Below are 23,374 nucleotides of genomic sequence, written 5' to 3'. Positions count from 1 at the left end.
AAAAATTGATAACATCAAGTACTATAACACTTATGTAACACTTTAGGACCTTGGCTAAAATACATATAAAATTTTCTTTGGGAGTAGAGAAAAAATATTTTTTTTCTTGATTTTTTGTTGCCATGCTTTCGCTCAGCTTAAGTTTTTCTCAGTCTACGCCTGAATCAGATTTCTCCATAATTTTAGTTTTGTCAATCCTGAAATTTTCACAACAGGGCAGCCCTTCGCCCCCCTTGTTACCCAAAATTATTAGTGTCATCAAAATTCTAGTATCTTAAGCGTCACGTCACGACGCGGTCACAAGGAGATCACCAAAAATGGCATCTCCCTCATCTTCAGCATTGACCGACCCCAGCCCACCTCGAGTGCTGAATGCGACCCAGGCAAGAGAACAGCTGGCACAAACGGTCGAGAAAAGTTATGGGGCCGAAGTGACGATGGACGACATGAGCCAACCCCACAATCGAAGTGCTGGCAGCAGCAGAGGAAATCCATTTTCGCAATATCCAATGCCGTTTTCACCCGACTCTTCTTCCGCCGCTCGGAATAATTCGAATTTTCAACCGATCTTATCGTCGACCCCGAATCGTACCATGAACACGACCAATCCCATCTTGGATTTCAGTAATTTGCGACCTGGCACAGCCCCCGGGAATTTGGATTTAACGATGCCTCGACGCCTCCCAAACGCCACTTTCGACCGCCCAGCAACCGCAGACCTAGCGCTTGAAATATCAAGAGGCGGGGGTGGAAATAATCCAAACGCGACATACGACGCCAGGAATCCAAATGCGACATACGACGCTAGGAATCCAAACGCAACATACGACGCCAGGAATCCAAACGCGACATACGATGCTGGGAATCCAAATGCAGCTGGGGGAAGAAACATGAACGAAACGTATGCTGCCCCACAACACTCGCCCCCACCTCAATTTATGCACTTGAGAGGTTATGGACCCCAGGAAGTTAATCCAGTCTGGATGCTGGACAATTCATCCGATTATAGAGCCGCTCAACCACCGACGGGGCAGAGTCTGAGTCGGGATGACTATGTGTACGGGACTGACTATGGTTCGTAAAATATTATGAGGAACCGATACACATGTTTGATTTTAATTGATATGAATTATTCTTAATAAATCCCAGATTCAAATGATTGGGATTCGAGTATAGACCCCTTCACTTCAGCAACTTTTGACGGGAGTTATCGGAATTACTTAAGTTATACTCCGCCAGTTTGGCCAGAACGCCAACAAAAAGTCCGCCCACCCGGGCCCCCACCACCGCCACAAGGTCCACCTCGCAGACCAATGGGTCCACCCCCACCACCACCACCACAAGGACCATCAGCCAGGCCAATGGGTCCACCCCCACCACCACCACCACAAGGACCATCAGCCAGGCCAATGGGTCCACCCCCACCACCACCGCCACAAGGACCATCAGCTAGACCAATGGGTCCACCCCCACCACCACCACCACAAGGACCATCAGCCAGGCCAATGGGTCCACCCCCACCACCACCGCCACAAGGACCATCAGCCAGGCCAATGGGTCCACCCCCACCACCACCACCACAAGGACCATCACCCAGACCAATGGGTCCACCCCCACCACCACCACAACCTCAAAATTTAACATACGGCTCCAGTGCCCCCAGCAGCGGATCAAATCCATTCTCCCAATATCCGGACTTATCATACGGCTCCAGTGCCCCCAGCAACGGATCAAATCCATTCTCCCAATATCCGGACTTATCATACGGCTCCACTGCCCCCAGCAGCGGACCATCTCCCAGACCAATCGGTCCAACCCCGCCTCCACCACTACCACCTCAAAACTTAACATATGACCCCAGTGCTCCCAGCAGCGGATCAAATCCATTCGCCCAATATCCGGACTTATCATACGGCTCGAGTGATAACAGCTATTTCGGAGGAATACCACTCCATCAATATCCAGACTTATCATCCGACTCTAGTGCTCCCAGTAGCAGCTTACCATTCTCCCCATTTCCAACCTTATCATTCGACTCTAGTGGTACCAGCAGCATACCGAATCCGTTCTCCGGCTCTAGTGCTGACCACAGCAGGGTATATCAATCCTCCCAAATTCCAGCCTTATCCAACTCCAACTATTCACCCACAAGATTCCTTGAAAATCCAAGCAACTGGACACTCAACCCCAACTATTCACCCACAAGATTCCTTGAAAATTCAAGCAACTGGTCACCCAGACCAAGGGGTCCACCCACAAGATTCCTTCAAAATTCAAGCAACTTTTCACCCAGACCAATGGGTCCACCCACACCGCCCCCACTACCACCACCACCGCCAGTATTCGTCGGACCGGCATCCCGGCCACTCCCCATTACCCAGGCCCCCCAAATTCTACCCCGTCGTGATCCATTTATGGAAGAAATTGCCAACTATTTGCAACAACTCCTCCTCCAGTTCAGACAAACTATGATGCAAGAGCTTCCCAGCATTGTGAAAACCGTTACAACGGACAAGCTAAAGTCAGCCCTTCCCAAAGAAAAGATCCTTCTGGTAAGTAGAGTCAAATAGTAAATTGTAAACACATGCATGAGAAATTTGACTTCAATCAGGTCATCCGAGCCACCGTTCCTGAAATGACACGTAGACTTTTACGACCTATGGTGCTTAATTCGGTGGATAACATGTTGAATGTCATCCTCGGAGATAGAACAATCCCAGAATTGTTCCCAAAAATGGCGAAACAACGTATCGGATGCATGAAGCCTTGCAGATGCCCCAACAACCGTGGTCCGAACGGGCTGCCCCTTCCGAGAGCGAGTGCTTGTGGATTGGACAATCGTATGCGCAAGCAAAAAAAAACTTTCATTCCTGTTCATTTTTTACAAAGTTTTTCTCTTTTAAATGTATTTAGTTGGAAGTGGGAGAAAATGTTCAGAGGAGGAAGACTGTTCAGAATTTGACGATATGCTGAACTCCATCAATTTGGGGTCAAGCAATGGACAATGGTCTACAATGCCGTCTCCCATCCCAAAAGTCTCTCGAGGAACGACACCCAGCCGTCTCTCATAACATAACATGTCAAAAATTGAAGGGTGAAAAATTGTGTCTGGAAAAGTGGTCAGCTTATCGTATTGTTATGCGCCCTAGCGCACCGCAATAATTGAAATTATTGTAAAGAAGTCTACCAATTTGTATAAACTGCGGCAATCTATGTACTTGGAAAAATAAATCCATCCAAAAATTGTGTACAACAAAATTAAATATTTTGCTAACCAGGTATATAGATAATCCCTGCGGGTTTTCATGAACAGATATTATTTGTCAATTGTCATTTAAAAATACCATTATTTTATGATCGTGACCAATTCCGGAAGAGGATACAATGCAAAAATACGTTTCATTGAATATTATTTTATTGCACGCACAAAAAAAATTTGCACTGCACGTAATACTAAACATTGTGAAATAAACTCTTGTATGACCGTCGTAATTCAGTCTTAATTTGTGAAATGAATGTTTCATTTTGCAAAAAATACAGTGTAAATACTTTCTTTGCGTTGGAAAATTAACCATGAAATCTTCCGCTCTGATTCTGTTACCAGTCTTCGTTTTGTTGAGCACAGTAATTTTCACATTGTTAATCAACACTTTAATTCCAATCTCTTAAAAATTTGAATGTGTCTTCCAGACTTCGTGTAATGCAAATACCACAACTACGACTACCACCACGACCACTACTACGACCACGACCACTCCGGGATACACTGCACCTCCCGACCGTCTCGATTTGTGGGACCCTTGTGCAAGAAATGACCACTTGACAGATCTCAACTTTACTTGTTGCGCAGCAAAACGGTATGACGCTCCTTCCATGTATAAGGACCCTGAGAACTGTTTCGGCAAAGTGGGTGCCAAATCGGACTTAATCGTCAAATCTGCCGTATGCAACACAATTTCTAATATATTCTTCACAGGTACATACATAAATAGCAATGATTTACGTATTATTTCTTGTAGTGGAAAGCCTTCAAATGCCTCGTTGACAATAGTTTGGGCAGCAAACCTATAACACCTCTCAATCTGGCAGAGCAACTCATGAAAAATCTGCCCTCCAGTGTCCAGAGTGACATTAAAGAAAAATTGAACAAAATTACGACCGGGGGAGATTCGCCTTTTGCAAGTTAGTCCAGTTTGTATAATTGCAGAGACTTTGACTTGACATCTCAGCAAATTTACAGATATACCGGAACTAAAAGAGTCCTACGAATCCTATTGGACGGCTTGGAATGCATACTACACTGCAGAAAACCAGGTGGATGTGCACATTTCGGAAATATTGAATTAATTTTGGCTCTTGGGTTAACTTAATTTTGCATTATTTACTTCTTCAAGGCGTGCAGTTCAGCAGGGTCGAAAAACCAATCCATCGATCAACCAGAAGTATGTTACGCAGATTAAACCGAACTAAAATTTGGTGTCGTTATCTTAAATATTTTCTTATCTGAAAGGACAACAGTCGCTGTTACGACTGGATTGAACAATCATCTCGACGTGGCGATTGCTGCAAAACAGTGCCAATTCCTTTTCAATTAAACCCTGATCCCATCGTGGATCGGTATTATGCCCTCAAAAATTTTAGTGCGACCCATTTGATGGCACTGGTCGGGAAGGATTTTGATTGGAAGAACACGACCATTGTGATGTACAGTAATAACGTAGCGAACTGTGAGCGAACGGCCAAGTTCATTTTGCAGGGAGTCGTTAAGGAGGAAGATGTCAAGAAACAGGTCGATGCTCGGGTTCCTCCTGATTATCGAAAGATTGCAGAAGCCATCGTTCCAAAATTTATTGATAGAGATGTCAGGGAGCAGATTTTGTTCGATGTGGTTAATGTGACGGCGATAAACGAGGATTCGGATATCCAATCGTACAATGATAGCTCGATGTCATTGTATCAAACCATTTATGCTGATGGTGAGACTGTATTAAATAGTTTCATTTTGAGGATAAAATTATTCATATTTCGATATTTGCATAGAGTGGAAGAGTCGCAAATATAATGAGAATGCGACCCGTTTTCTCTTTTGGACATGTCGTGCCCATAACTTGATCGTGCGGCGGTACAAAGATGCAAATGTTACGGGAGTAAGTGGTGACAGGATAATGGTTATTTAATCAATTTATATCAATGTATAAGTGTCTTTTTGTGTGCATTTCAGTTCTGTTACTAAAATATATGAACGAATTTCACCAGCCGTGAGAAGAACAGTTTTAATTGCTTTACGCAATTTTTTTTGGAAATAGAAGACAAACAAGAAAGAAATTAATAAATAATAGATAATACCAACAATATTTACCTGTAATTTATGGCGTATACTTAACGTATATGGAAATACATAAATTCGAATAAAGTCTCACTTTCATTACAACTTAAGATCAGTTTGTCCATGTAGTCGAATTCCGGAAACGAGCTGTTCGACAAAGCGTTCCATGAAATGGACCGGTTTGTTTCCCGTCCCTTCCAAAAATCCTAGATGACCACCATACTTCGTGCTTACAAGGGCCAGCTTTGACCCTGTAGCTGATGCTTCGTCTGTAGGTAGATCACTTTCCGGGCACATTGGATCGTCCTCAGCATTAAGACAGAAAACCGGAATGGGAAATTTGTGAACGTGACCCTTCGTCGTAGCAGAGGCGTAGTAATCTTCCACGGTCGAAAATCCAAATTGAGGCGCAGTGACAGCCGCGTCAAACTCACGAACGGTTTTAGCCTTCATAACCGCATCCATGTCAAAGGTCTCGGGGGGTTTAACCGTTTTAAGGAATTTTTTGGCAAGATTGACCAGAGATTTTGTCAGTTGCATATTAATTAGGTAGCGATTAATTAAGTTGTTCTCTAAATTGGCAGTTCCTCCATTCGCATCCCAACTTATCGAGATTATTGTAGCAGCTTCAAACATTTCGGCAGCTTCTTTTGGATATGTGACCAAATACTTGCAAAGCACCATCCTGTGACATCAAAAGAACTGCTTGAATCTTCCATGAAATTAAAATTAATATAAATTAACAAACCCTCCCAATGATGTTCCCAACCCCATCATTCTTTGTCCAGGGTACTTTTGTTTCAAATACTGAATCACTTCTACCGCATCTTCTGTACTTGAGGCTGAAAATGTCCTCGGAGTCTACAACAGCAAATTATAATTGTTAGTAATTCATGCATACTTAAAACTATTAATTGGAGAAGTAATCCTCCAACCCACCTTGAACGGTACTCCTCCAAGTCCTCGATTGTTAAATACAACAACCGACACACCAATGTTGTTCAGAGATGTGACCAAAGTTCGTACATAGCAGGATTGAGAAGAACTCGTCAGTCCAGGGAAAAACATAACCAGGAGGGATTTCCTGATGTGAATTAGAATATGCATTGTTTAAAAATTCTTAAAGAGTAACAATTTCAAAATTCTTAATATTTCCTACCCGTCTTTTGGAGTATCGACCATGGCGAAATCCAATCCAACTTCGCCTCCATCACTCAGACTGAATAATTCCCTTTGATACGGAAATCTAGCCGGGGGAACATCTCGATAAACCAAACCAAGCACGGTTTGAAGTCGACCTTCCCAATAAAGTGGGGACGGCGAGAAGTTATCCTTCAACATGGGAACATTCTTGTCCAGAAAGGTCCTCAGCTTTTCATTTCCTGTGTACACGTTAGGCTTCTGAGGAGCAAATGGTCAAATTACACAAGTCATTTATTTAGTCAAGTTATTATTAATAATTTCAGATTATAACTGCCTTGCCTTCTTCACAAATAGTGTGTAATACGCGGAAACAGCAACAATAGCGGATGCTGCCGACCCCAAGATGACCAATAAGCCGCTCATCGTGACGATAGTTCTTTCGGTGGAGATAGAAGAATGGTCAACAAGTTGTCAAAATTTGTGACCACACCAAAAATATTAATACGCTACACAATTGCTGAATAGTTTAACTTCAATTTTTACCAACAAAACCGGCGAATAGCGATATTAGTTAGTTATCGATCTGTGTACGTCCTTTATAGTATGACTTTGCTATACCATATGTATGAAATCGTACAAAAGTGGTACTGGTAATTAATTACTAATTAATTAATACTAATTAACACCTGTCGATATATTTCCCAAGAGATAGATACTGATCATGTGTCATGTTATTGAAGTCGTCACCCAGACTGTTTTATGCCCATGTGATTTTTACACAGCCAAAGTGATACAGGCTTGCATGCATATTGCATAAATATTCAATACGCTATTAGGCATATTGTTTAACGGGTTGCAAAAACGAGATAATATAAATATGTATAAATTGCAATCTGCCGCATGCTATATACAATTACAACACAATGCATGGAAAATTGCACTTTTTATTACATGTTTATTAGTCCTCCTGGGTTTCCCAGACCTAACAAAACCACTTGGATTTTTTATTGGAGAAATATAAATAATTGAAAATTTAATGAGACATAAACATTTATACTGATGATGATTGCCAATAAGATGATCTAAACACAATTTATGGAACATTCGGCATAGTGTAAATTTCTTGAAGTTGTATATTGCATTGCTAATTTTTATATCGGAAGACATGATAAGCACTCAATGTTTAAACTCGTAAGGAAAAATTGTAACAAAATATTTTTTTAGCAGGCAGCGGACTACTTATAAATTTGTACCTTGATGCCACCTATTTGTTTTACACTTTCGCATTGCGAAATTCGCATCAGTTTGTTCATGTACCTGTAGGTAGTCGAAACGAGTAACGTTCCATGAAATGGACCGGTTTGGCTCCAGTCAGTGACTTCCAAAAATCAGAGATGACCATTTTGTACTGATAAGGACCAATCTTATCAGGCATATCGTGAACCATGTTTCCGTTTCAATTTAAATAAATCTCACGCTGCATAGCACATTGCATTGAAAATTGTATTTGTTTCCTTTCATGTTTAACATGAGTTTTCAATAAAAATTCAATTTTCATAAATTTTCGACATCTAACTTCATTTTTAGCCCGAGCCAGGGCTTATGTACCCGTTATGTCTGTCTGTCTGTCCGTCCGTCCGTCTGTCTTCGCGATAACTCTCTTCAAACTCAACCGATCGACTTGAAATTTTTACCACATCTATATCTACCCAAAAGACAAATCAAGTTCGAAGATGAGCCGAATCGGTCAAGTGGTTGGCCGGTGGGGGCCATATGGGTGGTGGGGTTATTATGCATCAAATTTTCAAAATTGTTGTAGAAAGCTGAAATTTGGTAAATATGTAACTAATGGCTTCTAATGAAAAGATATGAAGTGAATTTGCGAAAATTTTTATCTGGAGGGACCCTATGGGGTCACTCAAACTGATTTTTCAAAATCGTCCAATTAAGCTGAAATTTGGTATGGAAGTCGATAGCAGCTTATAATGGGAGTTTATGATGTACAATTTTGAAAATTTTGACCCAGAGGAACCCGGTGGGGTGACCCATACTGATTTTGCAAAATCACTCAATTAAGCTGAATTTTGGCGTAAAGATTGGTAAACAAATTCTAGTTGTACCCACCCTGGCTCGGGCTAAGCAAAGCTGCACTGTAGGTTTTCTAGTTTACACCTCCATTGGGACTATAAATATATCGATGTGTTAGTTTTAGTAATCTAGCTGATTAATTTACACGTAATGACTTAGGATCATCCCATTTTCCAAGAGTCCTTCAATCAAAATCTCAACTTCCAGGAATATGACAATTTTTTCCATAAAATCAAATTCATGCACCATGAAACAAAGCCTCCCTTCTTACTGCTGGACATTAAACTATTCCCATAATTAAAACTTAATTGCCCTTCTCCAGCCAATGCATACTAAACTTGCTGATTCTCCGTAAAGATGATTTATTATTCATGAGCTTCTCTTCTTCAAATATTTATAAAACCTGGGACTAACTCGATCCAAAATATAAACGTTTGTTTAAAACGTGAAATGTCATCGTTTCAATGTCACCTTCCTTTCCGTCCACCAGTTTGCAATTAAGCACCGTAATCAGGAAAATATTATTCATTTCTTAGCACGACAGGCGTTCTTACAAATATCAAATGCCTGCCTAAAATCATAGCTGGAACAAACATAAAATTTTTCTCAACTTTGATACATCGTCGCATGATGAGTAGGTGAATAGACGGAGTTTAATAAATTCGCGTTTTATCTCTAAAATATTGATGCACATTCAATGTAAGTACCATAATTATGCGATTCATTTACTCCAACAAGCATCTAATTCATAATTCGTATGCATGTAAACATAAACCTGACTTGCAATAACGACGGCAAACCTGATCAAAGAGCAGGGAGCGATTAACTATAGACCCAACTTCATTTCATTCACATTCGCAAAATGACTAGACAAGCAAGCACAAAAGCTAAATCGTGAATAGCTACTAACTGCAAGTTGTTGTTGAGACGTGCATAATATAAGCATGATCTCGACTTTGATTATCTTATCGGACCTTGAGCTTCACCTTCTTCTTCTAACCAAACGTTTCATTTTCATGCATGCTTATAGCACATGACGTTCATACATCTATGTGCATATTCAACATGCAATACAAGTTTTGCACATGGCAGAAATCCCGACTTTTTTTATTGCTTAAAAAGTGTGCGAATATATCGTTTCAAACCGGAGTTAGAGTTAGGTGATCTTAACATTGATTTTGGTAAGGTTGTGTGGTAGATATTTAAATATAAGGCTAGGTCCGTATTATGTGTGCAAAGTTCATCTATTTAATTATGGTTATTACCCAATTAAGGTGACCAATTATACATTTTTTTACAACTCACTCAACTAAACGTCTCACAGTCTAGAAGTGTTAAGAAATTACATGGCATGATGTAATCTTTCAGTGCATGCAAGTGTGAATGGCATCTGGTGATTTAATGACGTTGTTTTCTTCCTTTAACGTAGCTGGGTTAGAGAAAAATTGTAATAAAAGAGTTGTGATTTGGCTCCATGCAATCTTGCTGGAGGAGATTTCGCAAGGATTTTTCGCATAACGTCAACGTGTAGTTTGCCTTGCTCAAGTAAACCTTTGTTGTAGTTGTACCTTCACCTTATTATACTTGTATTTTTTTCTATCTCAGCCCATCGTCAGTCAGTATGGTCAAGTCACATCATAAGTTAGCCTATGTGGAATGAAATATTGCTTATTATTACATAAAACTGGACGTCTAGAACGGAAAGGTTGTCATTTTATGGTCATCAATCCTACCAAGCACACAAACTGTCCTGGCCAAATCGATCTAGTTTATTGTCTATCTGAATTTTGACTTGGTGGATATGTAGATTAAGCCAATAGTTTCGCATTAGATAATCAAGCTGCTTGTGGTGACCTTAACACAGTTAATAATTGTGAACATTGACATTGTGTATCGTCGCAAAAGAAGCTACAATGTACTGGTGGGTGCTCTAGATAATAACTGTTTTCTATCCATCCATCCATATTACTTGACGGATGACACCCCACGCTTCTGTTTGCTGGTCACTGCTGCACATTAGATAAGTGACTTTTAGAACACAAGAAGACTTTGACTTTGGAGTTTCCACTTGCCATCATCGATTTCCATTAATTACTCGACTCGTCCTTGATTTGCGTCGACAACAAAACATAACGAACCAACAAAACCCCTACTGAATATTGAATGACAAGTGTTGCTGCTTTTTATTCCGTGACGGGTTTCAGTTTTTGAATTGATTATCATGCAAAACAGTGGTACGTGGTTGTGGTAGTGAAGTTGCCCTATATTGCAAATTTTAGTAGTTCAATTTGGCGAGACCCAGCAAGTTGGACGGCGATTAGAGATAATACTTTGTGGAGAAATTGGTTTTGTTCGCGTGGCATAAGTATTTGCCTTCAGAAAATTGTGGAGTGAGAGTTACGGAGACAATTTATTATGGCGGATCATGAGAAGGGGCCACTTAACGGGACTAATATCCCAGTACAGAAGGTCCCGAAAGGTATGTATGTAATCGGCGTTTATAATAAAATGTGTGTTTGCAGTGTTTGCACATCACTTAAAAAATTGTCATTTTAAAGAGTATGCAAATAGTCAACCTACTTTTGACTTTTGTCAAATGTTTGTCAAGGTAAAACATCCAGTGTGTATAGCTTCGCATAACCCGAGCCAGGTTAAGATTAATTTTTTTTAACAAAAAAATTAATTACCACGGAAGTTGGTCCAGACAGACGGACATGAAAATTCCATAAGGCCCGACTCAAACTAAAAAAATGTATTGTAACAGACTAATTTGCATTACATTGAATTTATTGTCAACTCGATTCCCTGTATGCCATTTAAACTTGAGTATGAGTAGTAACGCAGTTGGTTGGAATATATGAATTTGAATGTGAATACAAAACTTTTGTTTGTTAACGAACTTATTGTTAATATGCCACGACATGGTGATGATGGTTGCTTAATATGGAATGGTGGGTGACATGCATCGCTGTAGTGTTTCGCCATAAGTCTTTACCAATACTAACCCGATACATACATACATGAAGCTATCCAAGAAAATAAATTAACTAGCCAAATATAGGAAACCATATCAAAATAATTACTATTCGGGTCTTATAAGCATAATTCCAATGTTGGTTTAAGTGTCTTTTATCACCTGTTGTGTTTCATCAGATTAGTTTAGTTTACTTTGGTAGGTAGATAGGTAAAGACTCTGTGTAATCGGGTTCCTTGGAACAGAAATGTAGAGAAATTTTCCACCTGAAGGTTATCGAAATTTGTGAAAATATGGAGACCTCCGTGACATTAGCGTATGATAAAAGTATCACGTATTTGGCAAATTTTAATAAAAATGAGACTCCATCCATCTCAAGGAGTGGTAAATATCGTCCCAAATATTTTCATGAGTATGGTTACGAATCGTCACAACCTGGTACTTTTCATATACCTGGACATGTTTTGAAATATTGCGTGCTTTAATTAAAGTTTTCCTCATATAAATTATTTTAATTGCAGCCAGAATATTATTTTCTGCCAGACTGACGCTCGCCCTCCTGTGCATGTTTGCCACATGGAATTTTATGTTCCAAAGACTGACCATAAATTTTGGCCTGGTTTGTATGGTCAAGACTCCAGCGTTGATGGCCGTACCAGATCTCAACTTTACGTTACAAAATAATGATAATAACACATCTTCATTGTTTGGTGAGACAACACTTGGGGGTGACGAGGTTGACATTGTCGACCTTTCGCCAAATATCCACACCGACTCGGATTGTCCAGTCGTAAAGAAGAAGAATGAAACGGGGGAAAATTCGGCTAGATTTGACCTTGTACGACAATGATACGACAGTAATTCTTAATACGAACTTTATTATTGTAAGTTTTGGGTTTTTAGGGTGAATTTGAGTGGTCAAGAGATACATTGGGTTGGATTCTGGCCTCATTCTATTATGGTTTTGTGATATCACAGGTACATATTACGGAAAATTGTATATAGAAACAATTTTTTCAAGTTTTCGTAATTTTACTTATGTGCATAGATCCCTGGAGGATGGTGTGCGGATCGGTTTGGTTCGAAAGGGGCATTAATTTGGAGTGGTGGCTTGCTCAGTGTAAGCCATTAAATAATGGGTGTGGCATTACAATTAGCTTAATGATGCTAATTATTTCTACTAGGTCTTGACAATGCTGATACCACCGGCATCTTACCTAGGCCCAGAGTATCTTGTTGGACTTCGATTCATCAGTGGCATTGCAAATGTATGGAAATATAAAGAACAATTGATTAATCGATTCAAGTCGATGGGCTAATAACACTCTTTTTCTTAGGGAGCATCAATGCCAGCGATAAGCAGCTTATCATCCCGTTGGTTTGCGGATGTTGAACGAGGTTTCATGTTGGGGATCGCTTATGCAGGATTCGGTACAGCAACGGCTATGGCGTACCCTATCTCAGCTTTCTTCTGCGAATATGCTGGATGGCCACAGTTGTTCTACTTTGCCGGCAGCATTGGTCTTTTCTGGTGTGTCCTGACCTACTTCTTGGTATTCGAATGGCCGGAAGATCACCCTCGCATATCACCCAAAGAAGTCCAGTACATTCAGAAGCATCGCGCCGTTCAGTACGGAGGACCAACGAGACAAGTAAAATTTGCGAAAACCTAATTATCTACATGCATAATTTCTAAAATTGTAATTATTAATTATTATTTTCTGCCTTCAGAAAGTGAAAGTTCCCTGGGTTCCCATGCTCCTCTCGATGCCGGTATGGTCTCTCCTAGGTAAGTGTCTTTCTTATCTTAGAAATTCTTTCTTATCTTAGAAATCATCACTCATCACTGATGGGATTTTGAGTCTTGCTTCATCTTGTTATTTTTCTCCTAGTTGCGAATTTTTGCTGCTTTTGGATCTTTCTCACAATCAGCATGTACTTACCCACGTATCTCAAAGAGGTTTTACACCTCGATATCGGAGAGGTATAAAAAAATTTCACTCCCAAAATATCAGAAACATTTTGTGACCAATCCATATTATAGCGTTTCTATATTTTATAGAACGGCTTGCTGTCCGCTGTACCTTTCGTCGCTATGATGTCATTCCATTTCGTCGTGGCCCTAGTATTCGACAGACTTCGCAAGCGTGGGCTTTGCAGTGTGACTCGACTTCGCAAGTCATTCAATACTTTGGGTAATTATTACAAATTAAGTATTTCCTAATTTGATGTCAATTTCTTTATTGACTCACTTGTCAAATTTTTCCAGGTGCTATTGGTGCAGCTGGTGCCACCATCCTTGTCGGCATCCTGGCCTGCGACAACATAATGGGGGCCATATTTTTGATAACTTGCAGCCAAGTATTCATCGAATTTTCCTTCATGGGGGGCTACATCTTCTCAATTTTTGAGCTCGCCCCAAAATTCGCGAGTTCTTTAACCGCAATGATGAACACCTTTGGTCTCATCGTCGGCCTGCTGGCACCCCCACTCGTCTCCTACCTCACCCCGAATGGGACAAGGGAAGAGTGGCTGCTGGTCTTCAACCTCTCCGCCGCCATTTGCGCCTTCGGAGGCGTTTTCTACCTACTCTTCGGCTCCTCGGAACTTCAACCGTGGGCGTCGGATGGGGGGAAAGGATCTCCAAATGGGGGAAATCCTGCCCTAAATTTTAACGGTGCTAATGGAGATAAGGAGATGAAAGTGTTACAAATTAGGTTAATTAGCGGGGAGAGTAACATTAATGGAGAAATTGTTAAGAATTGATTGTACTTAAAAACCGAAGTAATTACTTACATATATAATGATTTGTTATTGATTGAGGGGGTTGTTAATGATGTGGTGTTGTTATTAAATGTGATGCTAGTTTAAAGCTTTAATTGTTGTATTAATTTAATTGTGAAAATAAAAGAAACTTGTTTTTCATGAAAAAGTTGCATTTTGTTGATGTTTTGTCATTGTTCAACTCGGGAAATAGCGGGAGGAGAGGTGGTTGACGGAATTTCATGAAAACTTTCACCTGTGAAAGTTAAATTGTGACAAATTGTGAGTTTATTTTGAACAAGTATTGAAATTGCATATAAATAATTAAGTAATTATGCCACCGTCTCAAGTATCTTCCTGTACAATTTGTTCGATTGACCTGTCAAATCTTGGTTATCATCATCGTCCACCGGAACTTAACCTCAAATTAGGGGAATCTATAAATTACGACACTTCTGGTTCAAAACGCTTATCGAAAGATGTTGACGTTTATTTCATCCTCCGAAACTTGCTCCGACTTCCATCCACCCTGATGGAAGATTTGTTGGGTAATTATAACTCTTAATTATAAATTATTTCCAACTGTCTTGATTGAAAAATTGAAACATTTCTTTACTGATTTTCTTTTCAAATTTTTATTAGCGTCCAGTGAGGGGAGATGTATGGCAGAGTGGGGGCTGGTTTTTTGTATCGTTTGTCGCAGGATGGTGGAGGAAGCCGGATTCATTTTTGACAGAATTACAAAGTTAAAACAAGATTACGAAGAGGTGAGAAAGAAGATAAGAGCAAGGATTCTTGTTAAAGAAGATGGAATATTGGCGACGACTAGTAATATGAGGAGACGAGGGCGACGAGGGAAGGATCGACATGGAAGCAGTAGTTCAGTTGTGGAAAAGATAAGAGAATATTTTTGTAAAGGTGAAAACAGTGATAAACTGAACTAATTAATGTGTCAACATGTTTACAATAATAGCTTCAATATTTTCTAGCTCAGGATACCAGAATTAATGAAACTGAATTGAAAGAAAAAGAGAAATCGATCTTGATGAACCACCCTCGATTAATTCTCCCAAATTTCGAAGATCCAGTAAAAGTGGAACCCGTTATTGATGATGCATCTTTTTGTGATGACTTTTTCATACCTGACGATGCCCAGTTTGCAGAAGAGTTTGTCCCATGTATACAGGAAAAAAGCCCAGGAAATCACGATGAAAGCGTGAAAATACAGGAAGATGCTTCAAGGAGATCTCTGCGACCAAGACAAGCTCGTAAAATTGAAAACGACAACTCCGAGAGTGACGAAGATGGCGATGATTCACATTCTGACGAATCAGGCGACTTTGAGAATAATTCTGAAGAAGAGGATGACCAGGAAGACGATGAGAGCTCTCATGAGACGGGTGAAAGTCAGCGTATTCAAACTTCAAGGACTAAAGCCATACGAATGGAAGTCAAACATCGCGAATATAATTCCACCAGCAGAAGGCCACCCAATTACACGCGCACAGATATCGACAACAAGATAAACTTGCAGAAGTGTCAGTATTGTAATTTCTCAAGTAAAAATGGATATGCTTTGGATGCACATATTTTGAATGTACATCAAGGTGGGTATATAATTTAAAACCATATATGAATCTAAGTCAGGCAATATAATTTAATACACTTTCAGGAGTTGAGCGTCCCTTTCCTTGTGATCTATGTGAAATAACTTGTAATAGGTTCGGAGCCATTATGCTTCACATAGACATTCGACACCATTCGCAAATATTTAACGCAGAAGAACCAGTACCAGCCCCTGGTGCCGAAATTGATCCATCAAATTCTGATGTGTTCAACGCTATTGTTGAAGTGAAGGAAATCGAAGTTGGAAACGAGTGTGACAATGTCGACACAAACTTGGATGTGAAGCATGGACCGCTTCAGAACGCTTTTGAACCTCTTCAGGAAGCTAAAGAAAAGTGTAAAAGAAAATCTAGAACATTCAATCCTGAAGGACGTCCCTTCAAGTGTGATAAATGTCCACATCGCTACTCAGATATGTGGCTTTTGAATGCCCACATTTTACGAAGTCATCACGGTATTAAGTTAATACTATTAACCTTACTTATTTAATTGAAGAACTTATTAAACGGTCTTTGCTTGGTTATTACTTTCATTCAGGGGACAAGCAATCCTATGAGTGTGACCAGTGCGAGAGGCGATTTTCGCGTCAACAAGTCCTTTTTGAGCATAGGGCGGACCAGCATCCCACAATACTAACCCCGTATGAAGGTCCACCAGCAACATCGTTTGAGAGAAGAATTGCTGAGCTAGCCAGTATCGAGAAGCCTGGGATTATTGACATTCCAATTTCCACGAATAAGAAGATTTATACCTGCACAAAGTGTGACGTAGATTTTCAGAGTCGGATTAGTTGTGAAGTACACTTGCGAAGGGCCCATTATGGTATGACATATTTTGTAAAGCTATCATGTAGTAAGTAGGCTTATCGCCATCGCTTAATTTTTGATATTTTTCTTAATCAGGACCCGACTCTAAGATCAAGTGCTCTGAATGTGACAGTTATTTTTTAACCTCGACCGGAAAAAACAACCATTTCAAAAACGTTCATATCTATAAGCGTGATCCAACAGCTAGAGAAGTGTTGTCCTGCTCCAAATGTCCAGAAAAATTCAAACTTCAACGTGACTTGAGGAAACATTTAAGAACGCACAGAATAAAGGAACATATGTGTGAATTGTGCCCCCAAACGTTCACGGAAAAGATAAACCTCACTCATCACCAACGTCGCGTCCACCATGAAGAACTTGGCTTGAGTCCGTGGAAGTGTGAACTATGTCATAAGAACTTAAATTCAAAGCGGAACCTCGACCTTCATATGATCACACACACTGGAGAATTTCCCTTTCAGTGTGACAAATGTCCTCGTAGGTTCGTCTTAGAATCACAAGTCCTGAGGCACATTGCCACAGCCCACAATAATGAGAAGCCGTTTAAGTGCTCTTATTGTGAGAAGAAATTTGCAACTAAGTTTAACTTAACCAATCACAATCGTGTTCACACCGGCGAGAAGCCATTCAAGTGTCGATTTTGCTTGAAGGATTACTCGGACGGACCAACGTACCGTCGACATCTCGAGACTCATGGGACAAAGGTCCATACTTGCCCGACTTGCCAAAAAGAGTTTAAAGTGTGGCACTCCTTTCGGCTGCATTGCTTGAAACATGATGGGAAAGGAGTAGTCAGGAGAAAAAATACCACAACGACGATTCAGAGAAAGAAACAACGTGTTAATTATGAGAAAGAAGATTCTGCAATGTCAACTTCTGAAAGTGAAGATGAAGAACAAGACCCCAACCCCCTTCCAGAGATAAATGACAATCCAGCACAAAATTGACAGGCTTTGATGCACCTTTACGAGCTATAGCTGTTCATGTAAAAAAGCATTATACTAGAGAAATCATGATAAGATGTTAGTCTGAAAGTCATGAAGTTAAATGTAAAAGTTTGAAAAGTCCAAAAACCGATAGGTCTGATTTTATGATTCATAGAAATAGTTTATGTTATCTCCAAGCCTGGACCGTTTATCTTGGTAAAGTTTCAGTGCATTCTTCCCTCTAAAATCTAGCTTTTATGAACACGCAATCGGCTCATTAACATTCATATAATGTTGCAGTTGATTAATAATACCTTGATTGTATAGGTGCCATAAAAGTACGTACGTATTCATCAATGGTCACCCTAGTCAAGAGTTGCACACAAATGTTATGCCGAATTATAAGTGCTCAGTTCCTTAAGTTCCCTCAATTTGAAATTCGTAACACAAATTTGTCGTCAATTTCGTACCTGTTCAACATTAAAATTAAAATTGCCTTTTTGAATAGAATGACTTCAGAATTAAAACTTAGTACCGGCGTTGTAAATACATCACTTTCTTCGTCCCACACATTATTGAAAATATGCCAAGTTAAGTCACGATGATTAATTTTATTTCGACACATGTAAGCTACTCTTCGTTTAATATCCACTGTTCCTTCACCTGGCTCGATCTGTCCCTCTTTAGTAAACTCATAACATTTCATTTTTCTTCATTACTTGTAGTACAGCGTTTACAGAACATCGTGAATACAACGTGGTTAACCGCACTTGTACTTTCCATTAACTTGAAATGTATGTACAAATACAACTCAGGCCATTCCACTCCATACGACTACTAACGACCATGATTCATTGCTGCACACCTTATCTCATGTTATCATAGTTTTTTTCCGACTTGATAAGAATATTCAGCGTCGGATTGAGAATCTTTGTTTAGAACTTGTGATCATAATTTTTTTACAAGTTTCCCCTTCCTTCCACCCAACCAATATTTATGGAAAGATTCATTACACGTCTAATTACTATTTCCCCCAATTTTTCATACTTAATGATGCACAACTTTTTAGTTGAATCCGTTTCTAAATAATTTATCATTTCGTCCTCATGTCTGTCGGCCTCCGCTTTTCATTTATGTTTTTTTCTTTATTGTGGCGTCTATTTATTTTTTATTGTGCTTCTTGAACATCTGCTACATCGCTAAATCTCTTTCTCGATGTCATGCCGTCTGTTTAGAAAAGTCCACCGATTTCAATTCAATTCCATTTCTTTCTTTCTAAAAAAAAGTAAATCTGCGTGGAAATCTCTCCCTAAATGAAAAATGGCACTTCACTCATGAGTAAATAGCTGTCTGTTGAGCAAAGTTTTATTCTGCCAAAGTGATAAATGGTGTTGGTTTTGGTGGATGGAGGACTTGCTTTTGGGGTGCAAGTTAAGTTTACTACTCGAAATGAAGAATCGCAGAATCTCTCATCCACTCTGATTTCGTGGTTTCTTTAAATGGAAAAAGTTTACTAATTAAGGCAACTTTCTCTCCTCTTTGGGTATCTTCTTGTACGATAGTCACTTGTTCGGTGGGAGTGGTACTGGTGGTGGAGTGGAGGTAGGGATGGAATGTGCAAATAGAAACGATAAAGTGGATTGGATGGACAAGAAATGAGTAACATTTGCATCTTAAAAGTAACGAAATGGAGAAGAAAAAACTTTTATTATTACTGCTACAGTTTCCTATTCCGATTTGGAATGAAACAAAAAGGAGGTAAATGTGTAGAAAAGAGGTGGAATAAACGTTATTATTATTTTTACTAAAATGGTCGGAAATGGGATTCAAAGTTATTATGAAATGGAGAAAAGATGCCAAGAAAAGAAGGTAGCTTTTAAGTACAACTTATGAAATGTATCTGGCTTTTGTCCAGGTCGTAATATGTAAAAGTGTATATGACAAACTTGGCATGAAAGTTTTTAGAATTTTGGAAATTTGTATTTTTATTTAAAATTTAAATTAAAGTAAAGTAAAAGTGTTGAAATTAGATTGCAAGCACGTGTACATATGTATTTAAGAAAGCAAATACGGACTCGTATAATTTTTCATGACAATTTCCAAGAAAAACAAAATTTTTTCAGAAACAGATAGCATTACCTTTAATCGACAAACTTTTTTCCTATTTAATAAAATATGAAAATATTAAGACACAATAAAACCCAACTAGGTCAAAAGTCATAATCGGTCAAGTTACTCCCACCACACAAAAAACTTTCATTCGTATGAATTCTGCATCACAAAACAGTTGCAGGCAGGCAACAAGGTGTCCCTCGTGTTCGCCTACTTTCACTTTTACTTTCACCCTGAAAACTTTTCCATCCATTCTCAAACCAACAAAAGTTGAGCAGTAATAGTTTTGTCCGACTGTTTTCACTCACAAGTCCTGCCGTCTTGGCTTAGAGGCTTGACCATCAGTGTCATGACTCAAAAAGCCGAGAGTTCGATTCCTCTTGAGTTGTATTATGCAGCAAAAAGTGTGGAACGAACTGGTATGGAAATACAAATTACTGTTCGGTGCCGGCAGATAATCTGCATAGGATTGTCTGGCCAAATCCTAAGATAGTTTGAATATCTCCTTATTTACATCCTATCCTGTTTCACCGTCCACCCCAATTTTCAATTTCAATAATTACTCCCTTTCCTCTACAGTACCTATCCTAGTAAACCTGACATGCCAGCCCTAACTATACCTTTCCTTGTAGTTGTTGATGTCAGTATCTATCCCTGTCTTGGTATTGGAAACGATGTGGCTCACATATCATATACCCCAGACGTAAAAGATTGAACAGAACAGAGTCAAAAGCTTAACGATGCAGTTGGGAGCGTAATAATTCCAACCAACTTTGCAATTAGTGGAGACAGATGGGACAACATTTATGCAAAATTTCGAAAACTGACTTAATACACAATTTCCTTTGAGACTAAATAAACACCGATATAGGTTTTGGTATTACGTAAGCAGTGAGATGAGATTACTAATCCTACTGCTGCGATGTCTCGAATTCCTATTAAACTGTGACCATGAAGAAATCGAATTAATTTTGACATTTTACCAAAATCATCCTCTCCACCATGGCATGAAAGAGATGATAAGATTCCGTGGCTTCTGTCTAGTTTGGTTGAATGAATGGGTTATTAGTTAAGCGAAAATGCGCCTTGTATTTCAGCCCAAATTAAATTGCTTCTTTGATTTCTACCCGAATTTCCACCACGGGGACATTCCTATCCGATTGACTTGGCTCTTCGCAACCTATTTGCATCCAACTCCAAGGTTAGTTAGAGACCGAGCAGTTGATCGACAATGCAAATCCAAAATAATGTAACTCAAATTCCACCATTATTAATGGCATGTTGTTTTCTTGTGTATGCATGTAGCTTTTGTATTAAACCCCGTGTTGCAAGGATAAATTGATGCTGTCATTCATTCATCAGCTTCGTCTTCTTCGCTTCGTAAACCCAATCCATTTCCTTTCTAAAGCTCAGGACAAGATTCATCGTCGTTTCGGTGTTCAGTTCAGCATAGGGTTTCGGATTTGGGATGAATGGACGATGTGGTCTAGTTACATCACGACCACGGTAAATAAATGGCTCAACTTTCTCCTCCTTTCACCAGACTGGAACCGTACGGGAGGAATGAGGTGGCCGTGTTTCAGAGTGATGGGAAACTATTTATTAATAATTCAGTCATTTTCTAAAAGGCGATGAGCTCGTAACACTGCAAAACCTTGGATCCCATGACTAACAGAATCCTCTCAATATATAAAATTAATCCTGATTCACTTTCCTTTAGTAAAAATAGATTCTGAAACAATGTCGGAAAGAACAAAAGGTTTTTGAAACGTGGAGAATAATGATTGATATCTTTCTCTTCACGTTTTGCTATAAATAGACTCGAAACCTACGTAGCAAAACTTAGGGTGAAAGCTGTGCACTTTAAAACATCGGTTGGCTCATCTCCCCTCTGGATATTTATCATTTAACAATATGCTTCACTCCACTCGAAGTGAAATTCATACAGGAAACTGAACAGAAGGGGCAGTTCTCTCAGGGAATGAATGATGAAATAATAAACAAATGTGTCTAGACGTAGATGTCCAACTTTCACCATGCACATTGATCCGTACCCTTTGTTTATTCATTACTTATCTATACACAAACATAGGTGGTCGTTTGATGGTGGCTGATGGATTTAGGGGGCAATTTTATGTTTAATTTCCGCGATTTAAACCCCTGCCTTGATTGAAACGTTCGATTCGTGGCGTGGCGTGGCATAATCTCCCATGATTCGTTTTGTACATACACATATGTAAATCATTTCATGGAAAGAACAATAATAATAAATGGCGGAATATGGTATATACAAATTCGAATTGTTTGTTTAAATAACGAGTAAATTTTGATTGGATTTGTGTGACTACGCAAAACCTTTGGGATCAGGGAGGGATCACGAATGAATGACATGACATGACACTCATGGCAGGTTCCCATACACATATCACAAGGCTGCACGTGGACAGAATGTGGGATTGGTGAGAATTCAAACAAATGTAAATTTCACAAATACCTACTTATTCATCAAGTTTACGTACGTTTCACTCCTACATATTTTCCATTCAATTCGTGATTTGGGTTGAATTTTGTAGCGATTTGATGGTTTCAATCATGTCGGGTTTCTCAGATAATGTCATCGTGGTGAAAGTAAGTAAAACAGGAATTGAACAGGATTGTTATCTCTCGTCGGATGTGGTGTGTGGGTGTCGAATATAAGTAAATGACGGTTCGAATGCGGATTTATATGTAAGTATTTTCAAATAATGGAATTTGATCTCACGTGGATTTGTTCCTGAATCATTTTGAAGCTTATGATTTGTGAAGAGAGCGAATTCCAGGGATTTTGATCATGCAGTAGTCATCATGTTTTACAATAATGAATATGTCGCCCCTTCTCGATTTTGTGTGAAAAGGTTTAAATTGTAAAGTGCTATTGTATTTATCTAACTTACAACAGCACTTTACAATTTGTTCATGATGATGATTTTGTTTGACGGTGGAAAGATAAGCCAGCAATATGGGGGGTTTTATTTCGGATAAATTCACAGCAAATATTTGACTTACAAATCTTACTTACTTTGGTTACAGAGGATTTGCGATTTATTCGGAATTTTGAAGACGCTTTGAATTAGTGTGAATATGTACATCTGTATTTGACAGTTGTGGCAATTTGGACAAGTCTAACTAACAATCCATAGACAGCAGATTCAATTGAATTACACATTACTAATTAATGCATTATTAGTTAACTTACAAATTCGCAAATTGTAATTGGCAAACTCAATTACCCGAGCTAAAAATTGAACCAGATCCTCATCTAACAGTAGTATTTTAATATCGAATAACGAAAATATAAAAATTATGTTTTCGGCCATGAAATACAACAGTAAGATTTTATTTCTCGTACTTCACCTCAATAAATGTATATATACATCTGAAAAGGTCATATGTCAACCTCGACAAATGGTCATTACCCACAGGGTCAATCCATTATCACATTGGATGACAAAACGCCCCAGATTCCATCCACCACCTCACTCACTCTGCTAACCTAACCTTTCAAGTTTCCCTTCCCATCATCCCATTGCCATTAATTAATCAAGTGTCG

At 39.2% G+C, this 23,374-nt stretch overlaps 5 protein-coding genes across 7 annotated transcripts; 4 read left to right on the top strand and 1 right to left on the bottom strand.

Annotated features, from left to right (window-relative positions):
* Positions 1–317: 317 nt before the first annotated feature.
* On the top strand, positions 318–3,071 carry LOC110842629 (formin-like protein 20). The gene is made up of 4 exons (XM_022088395.2): positions 318–1,074; positions 1,150–2,552; positions 2,612–2,840; positions 2,914–3,071. Exons 1-4 carry the CDS (start codon positions 318–320, stop codon positions 3,069–3,071), a joined length of 2,547 nt encoding a protein of 848 aa, XP_021944087.2.
* A 429-nt stretch (positions 3,072–3,500) lies between these two features.
* On the top strand, positions 3,501–5,310 carry LOC118434709. The gene is made up of 8 exons (XM_035848832.1): positions 3,501–3,624; positions 3,691–3,942; positions 4,020–4,182; positions 4,241–4,314; positions 4,395–4,442; positions 4,511–4,976; positions 5,041–5,147; positions 5,222–5,310. The coding sequence occupies exons 1-8, from the start codon at positions 3,574–3,576 to the stop codon at positions 5,231–5,233; spliced, it is 1,173 nt and encodes a 390-aa protein (XP_035704725.1). The 5' UTR covers positions 3,501–3,573; the 3' UTR covers positions 5,234–5,310.
* Positions 5,149–7,234, bottom strand: LOC110843658 (phospholipase ABHD3). Of its 2 annotated transcripts, XM_022089663.2 has the most exons (6): positions 7,013–7,234; positions 6,809–6,905; positions 6,486–6,727; positions 6,266–6,410; positions 6,075–6,187; positions 5,149–6,011 (listed from the first exon to the last, which is right to left on the bottom strand). In XM_022089663.2, the coding sequence occupies exons 2-6, from the start codon at positions 6,890–6,892 to the stop codon at positions 5,426–5,428; spliced, it is 1,170 nt and encodes a 389-aa protein (XP_021945355.1). In that variant the 5' UTR covers positions 6,893–6,905; positions 7,013–7,234; the 3' UTR covers positions 5,149–5,425. The 2 variants fall into 2 exon arrangements, with proteins under 2 accessions (XP_021945355.1, XP_035704726.1); XM_035848833.1 differs by having other exon boundaries at positions 6,809–7,234.
* Positions 7,235–10,036: 2,802 nt separating this feature from the next.
* Positions 10,037–14,463, top strand: LOC110843675 (sialin). Of its 2 annotated transcripts, none has more exons than XM_022089686.2 (10): positions 10,037–11,036; positions 12,053–12,369; positions 12,435–12,509; positions 12,580–12,651; positions 12,716–12,799; positions 12,869–13,183; positions 13,263–13,320; positions 13,424–13,515; positions 13,594–13,726; positions 13,801–14,463. In XM_022089686.2, exons 1-10 carry the CDS (start codon positions 10,973–10,975, stop codon positions 14,295–14,297), a joined length of 1,707 nt encoding a protein of 568 aa, XP_021945378.1. In that variant the 5' UTR covers positions 10,037–10,972; the 3' UTR covers positions 14,298–14,463. The 2 variants fall into 2 exon arrangements, with proteins under 2 accessions (XP_021945378.1, XP_021945377.1); XM_022089685.2 differs by lacking the exon at positions 10,037–11,036 and adding an exon at positions 11,061–11,969.
* Positions 14,464–14,513: 50 nt separating this feature from the next.
* Positions 14,514–19,704, top strand: LOC110842627 (zinc finger protein 271). Its single transcript, XM_022088392.2, has 6 exons — positions 14,514–14,842; positions 14,937–15,212; positions 15,284–15,901; positions 15,967–16,374; positions 16,458–16,742; positions 16,823–19,704. The coding sequence occupies exons 1-6, from the start codon at positions 14,629–14,631 to the stop codon at positions 17,692–17,694; spliced, it is 2,673 nt and encodes an 890-aa protein (XP_021944084.1). The 5' UTR covers positions 14,514–14,628; the 3' UTR covers positions 17,695–19,704.
* The last annotated feature ends 3,670 nt before the right edge of the window (positions 19,705–23,374 follow it).

Source organism: Folsomia candida, unplaced genomic scaffold (genome assembly GCF_002217175.1).
Source record: "Folsomia candida strain VU population unplaced genomic scaffold, ASM221717v1 Fcan01_Sc002, whole genome shotgun sequence".
In the NCBI taxonomy this organism is placed as follows: Eukaryota; Metazoa; Arthropoda; class Collembola; order Entomobryomorpha; family Isotomidae; genus Folsomia; species Folsomia candida.
Note: the sequence above shows the minus strand (reverse complement) of the source record. Positions and strands in the feature narration are given on the sequence as shown.

Coding starts and splice junctions, on each gene's coding strand:
- LOC110842627 (XM_022088392.2), top strand. CDS start 14,629: ATGCCACCGTCTCAAGTATCTTCCTGTACAATTTGTTCGATTGACCTG. Junction 14,843..14,936: donor CCTGATGGAAGATTTGTTGG/GTAATTATAACT, acceptor AATTTTTATTAG/CGTCCAGTGAGGGGAGATGT. Junction 15,902..15,966: donor TATTTTGAATGTACATCAAG/GTGGGTATATAA, acceptor ATACACTTTCAG/GAGTTGAGCGTCCCTTTCCT.
- LOC110842629 (XM_022088395.2), top strand. CDS start 318: ATGGCATCTCCCTCATCTTCAGCATTGACCGACCCCAGCCCACCTCGA. Junction 2,553..2,611: donor CCAAAGAAAAGATCCTTCTG/GTAAGTAGAGTC, acceptor GACTTCAATCAG/GTCATCCGAGCCACCGTTCC. Junction 2,841..2,913: donor TGCTTGTGGATTGGACAATC/GTATGCGCAAGC, acceptor AAATGTATTTAG/TTGGAAGTGGGAGAAAATGT.
- LOC110843675 (XM_022089685.2), top strand. CDS start 11,825: ATGGAGACCTCCGTGACATTAGCGTATGATAAAAGTATCACGTATTTG. Junction 12,652..12,715: donor GGAGTGGTGGCTTGCTCAGT/GTAAGCCATTAA, acceptor TATTTCTACTAG/GTCTTGACAATGCTGATACC. Junction 13,727..13,800: donor CAAGTCATTCAATACTTTGG/GTAATTATTACA, acceptor AAATTTTTCCAG/GTGCTATTGGTGCAGCTGGT.
- LOC110843658 (XM_035848833.1), bottom strand. CDS start 6,892: ATGAGCGGCTTATTGGTCATCTTGGGGTCGGCAGCATCCGCTATTGTT. Junction 6,411..6,485: donor GTCGATACTCCAAAAGACGG/GTAGGAAATATT, acceptor AATTCACATCAG/GAAATCCCTCCTGGTTATGT. Junction 6,012..6,074: donor TTGGGAACATCATTGGGAGG/GTTTGTTAATTT, acceptor TTGATGTCACAG/GATGGTGCTTTGCAAGTATT.
- LOC118434709 (XM_035848832.1), top strand. CDS start 3,574: ATGAAATCTTCCGCTCTGATTCTGTTACCAGTCTTCGTTTTGTTGAGC. Junction 4,315..4,394: donor ACTACACTGCAGAAAACCAG/GTGGATGTGCAC, acceptor TACTTCTTCAAG/GCGTGCAGTTCAGCAGGGTC. Junction 4,977..5,040: donor TCAAACCATTTATGCTGATG/GTGAGACTGTAT, acceptor ATATTTGCATAG/AGTGGAAGAGTCGCAAATAT.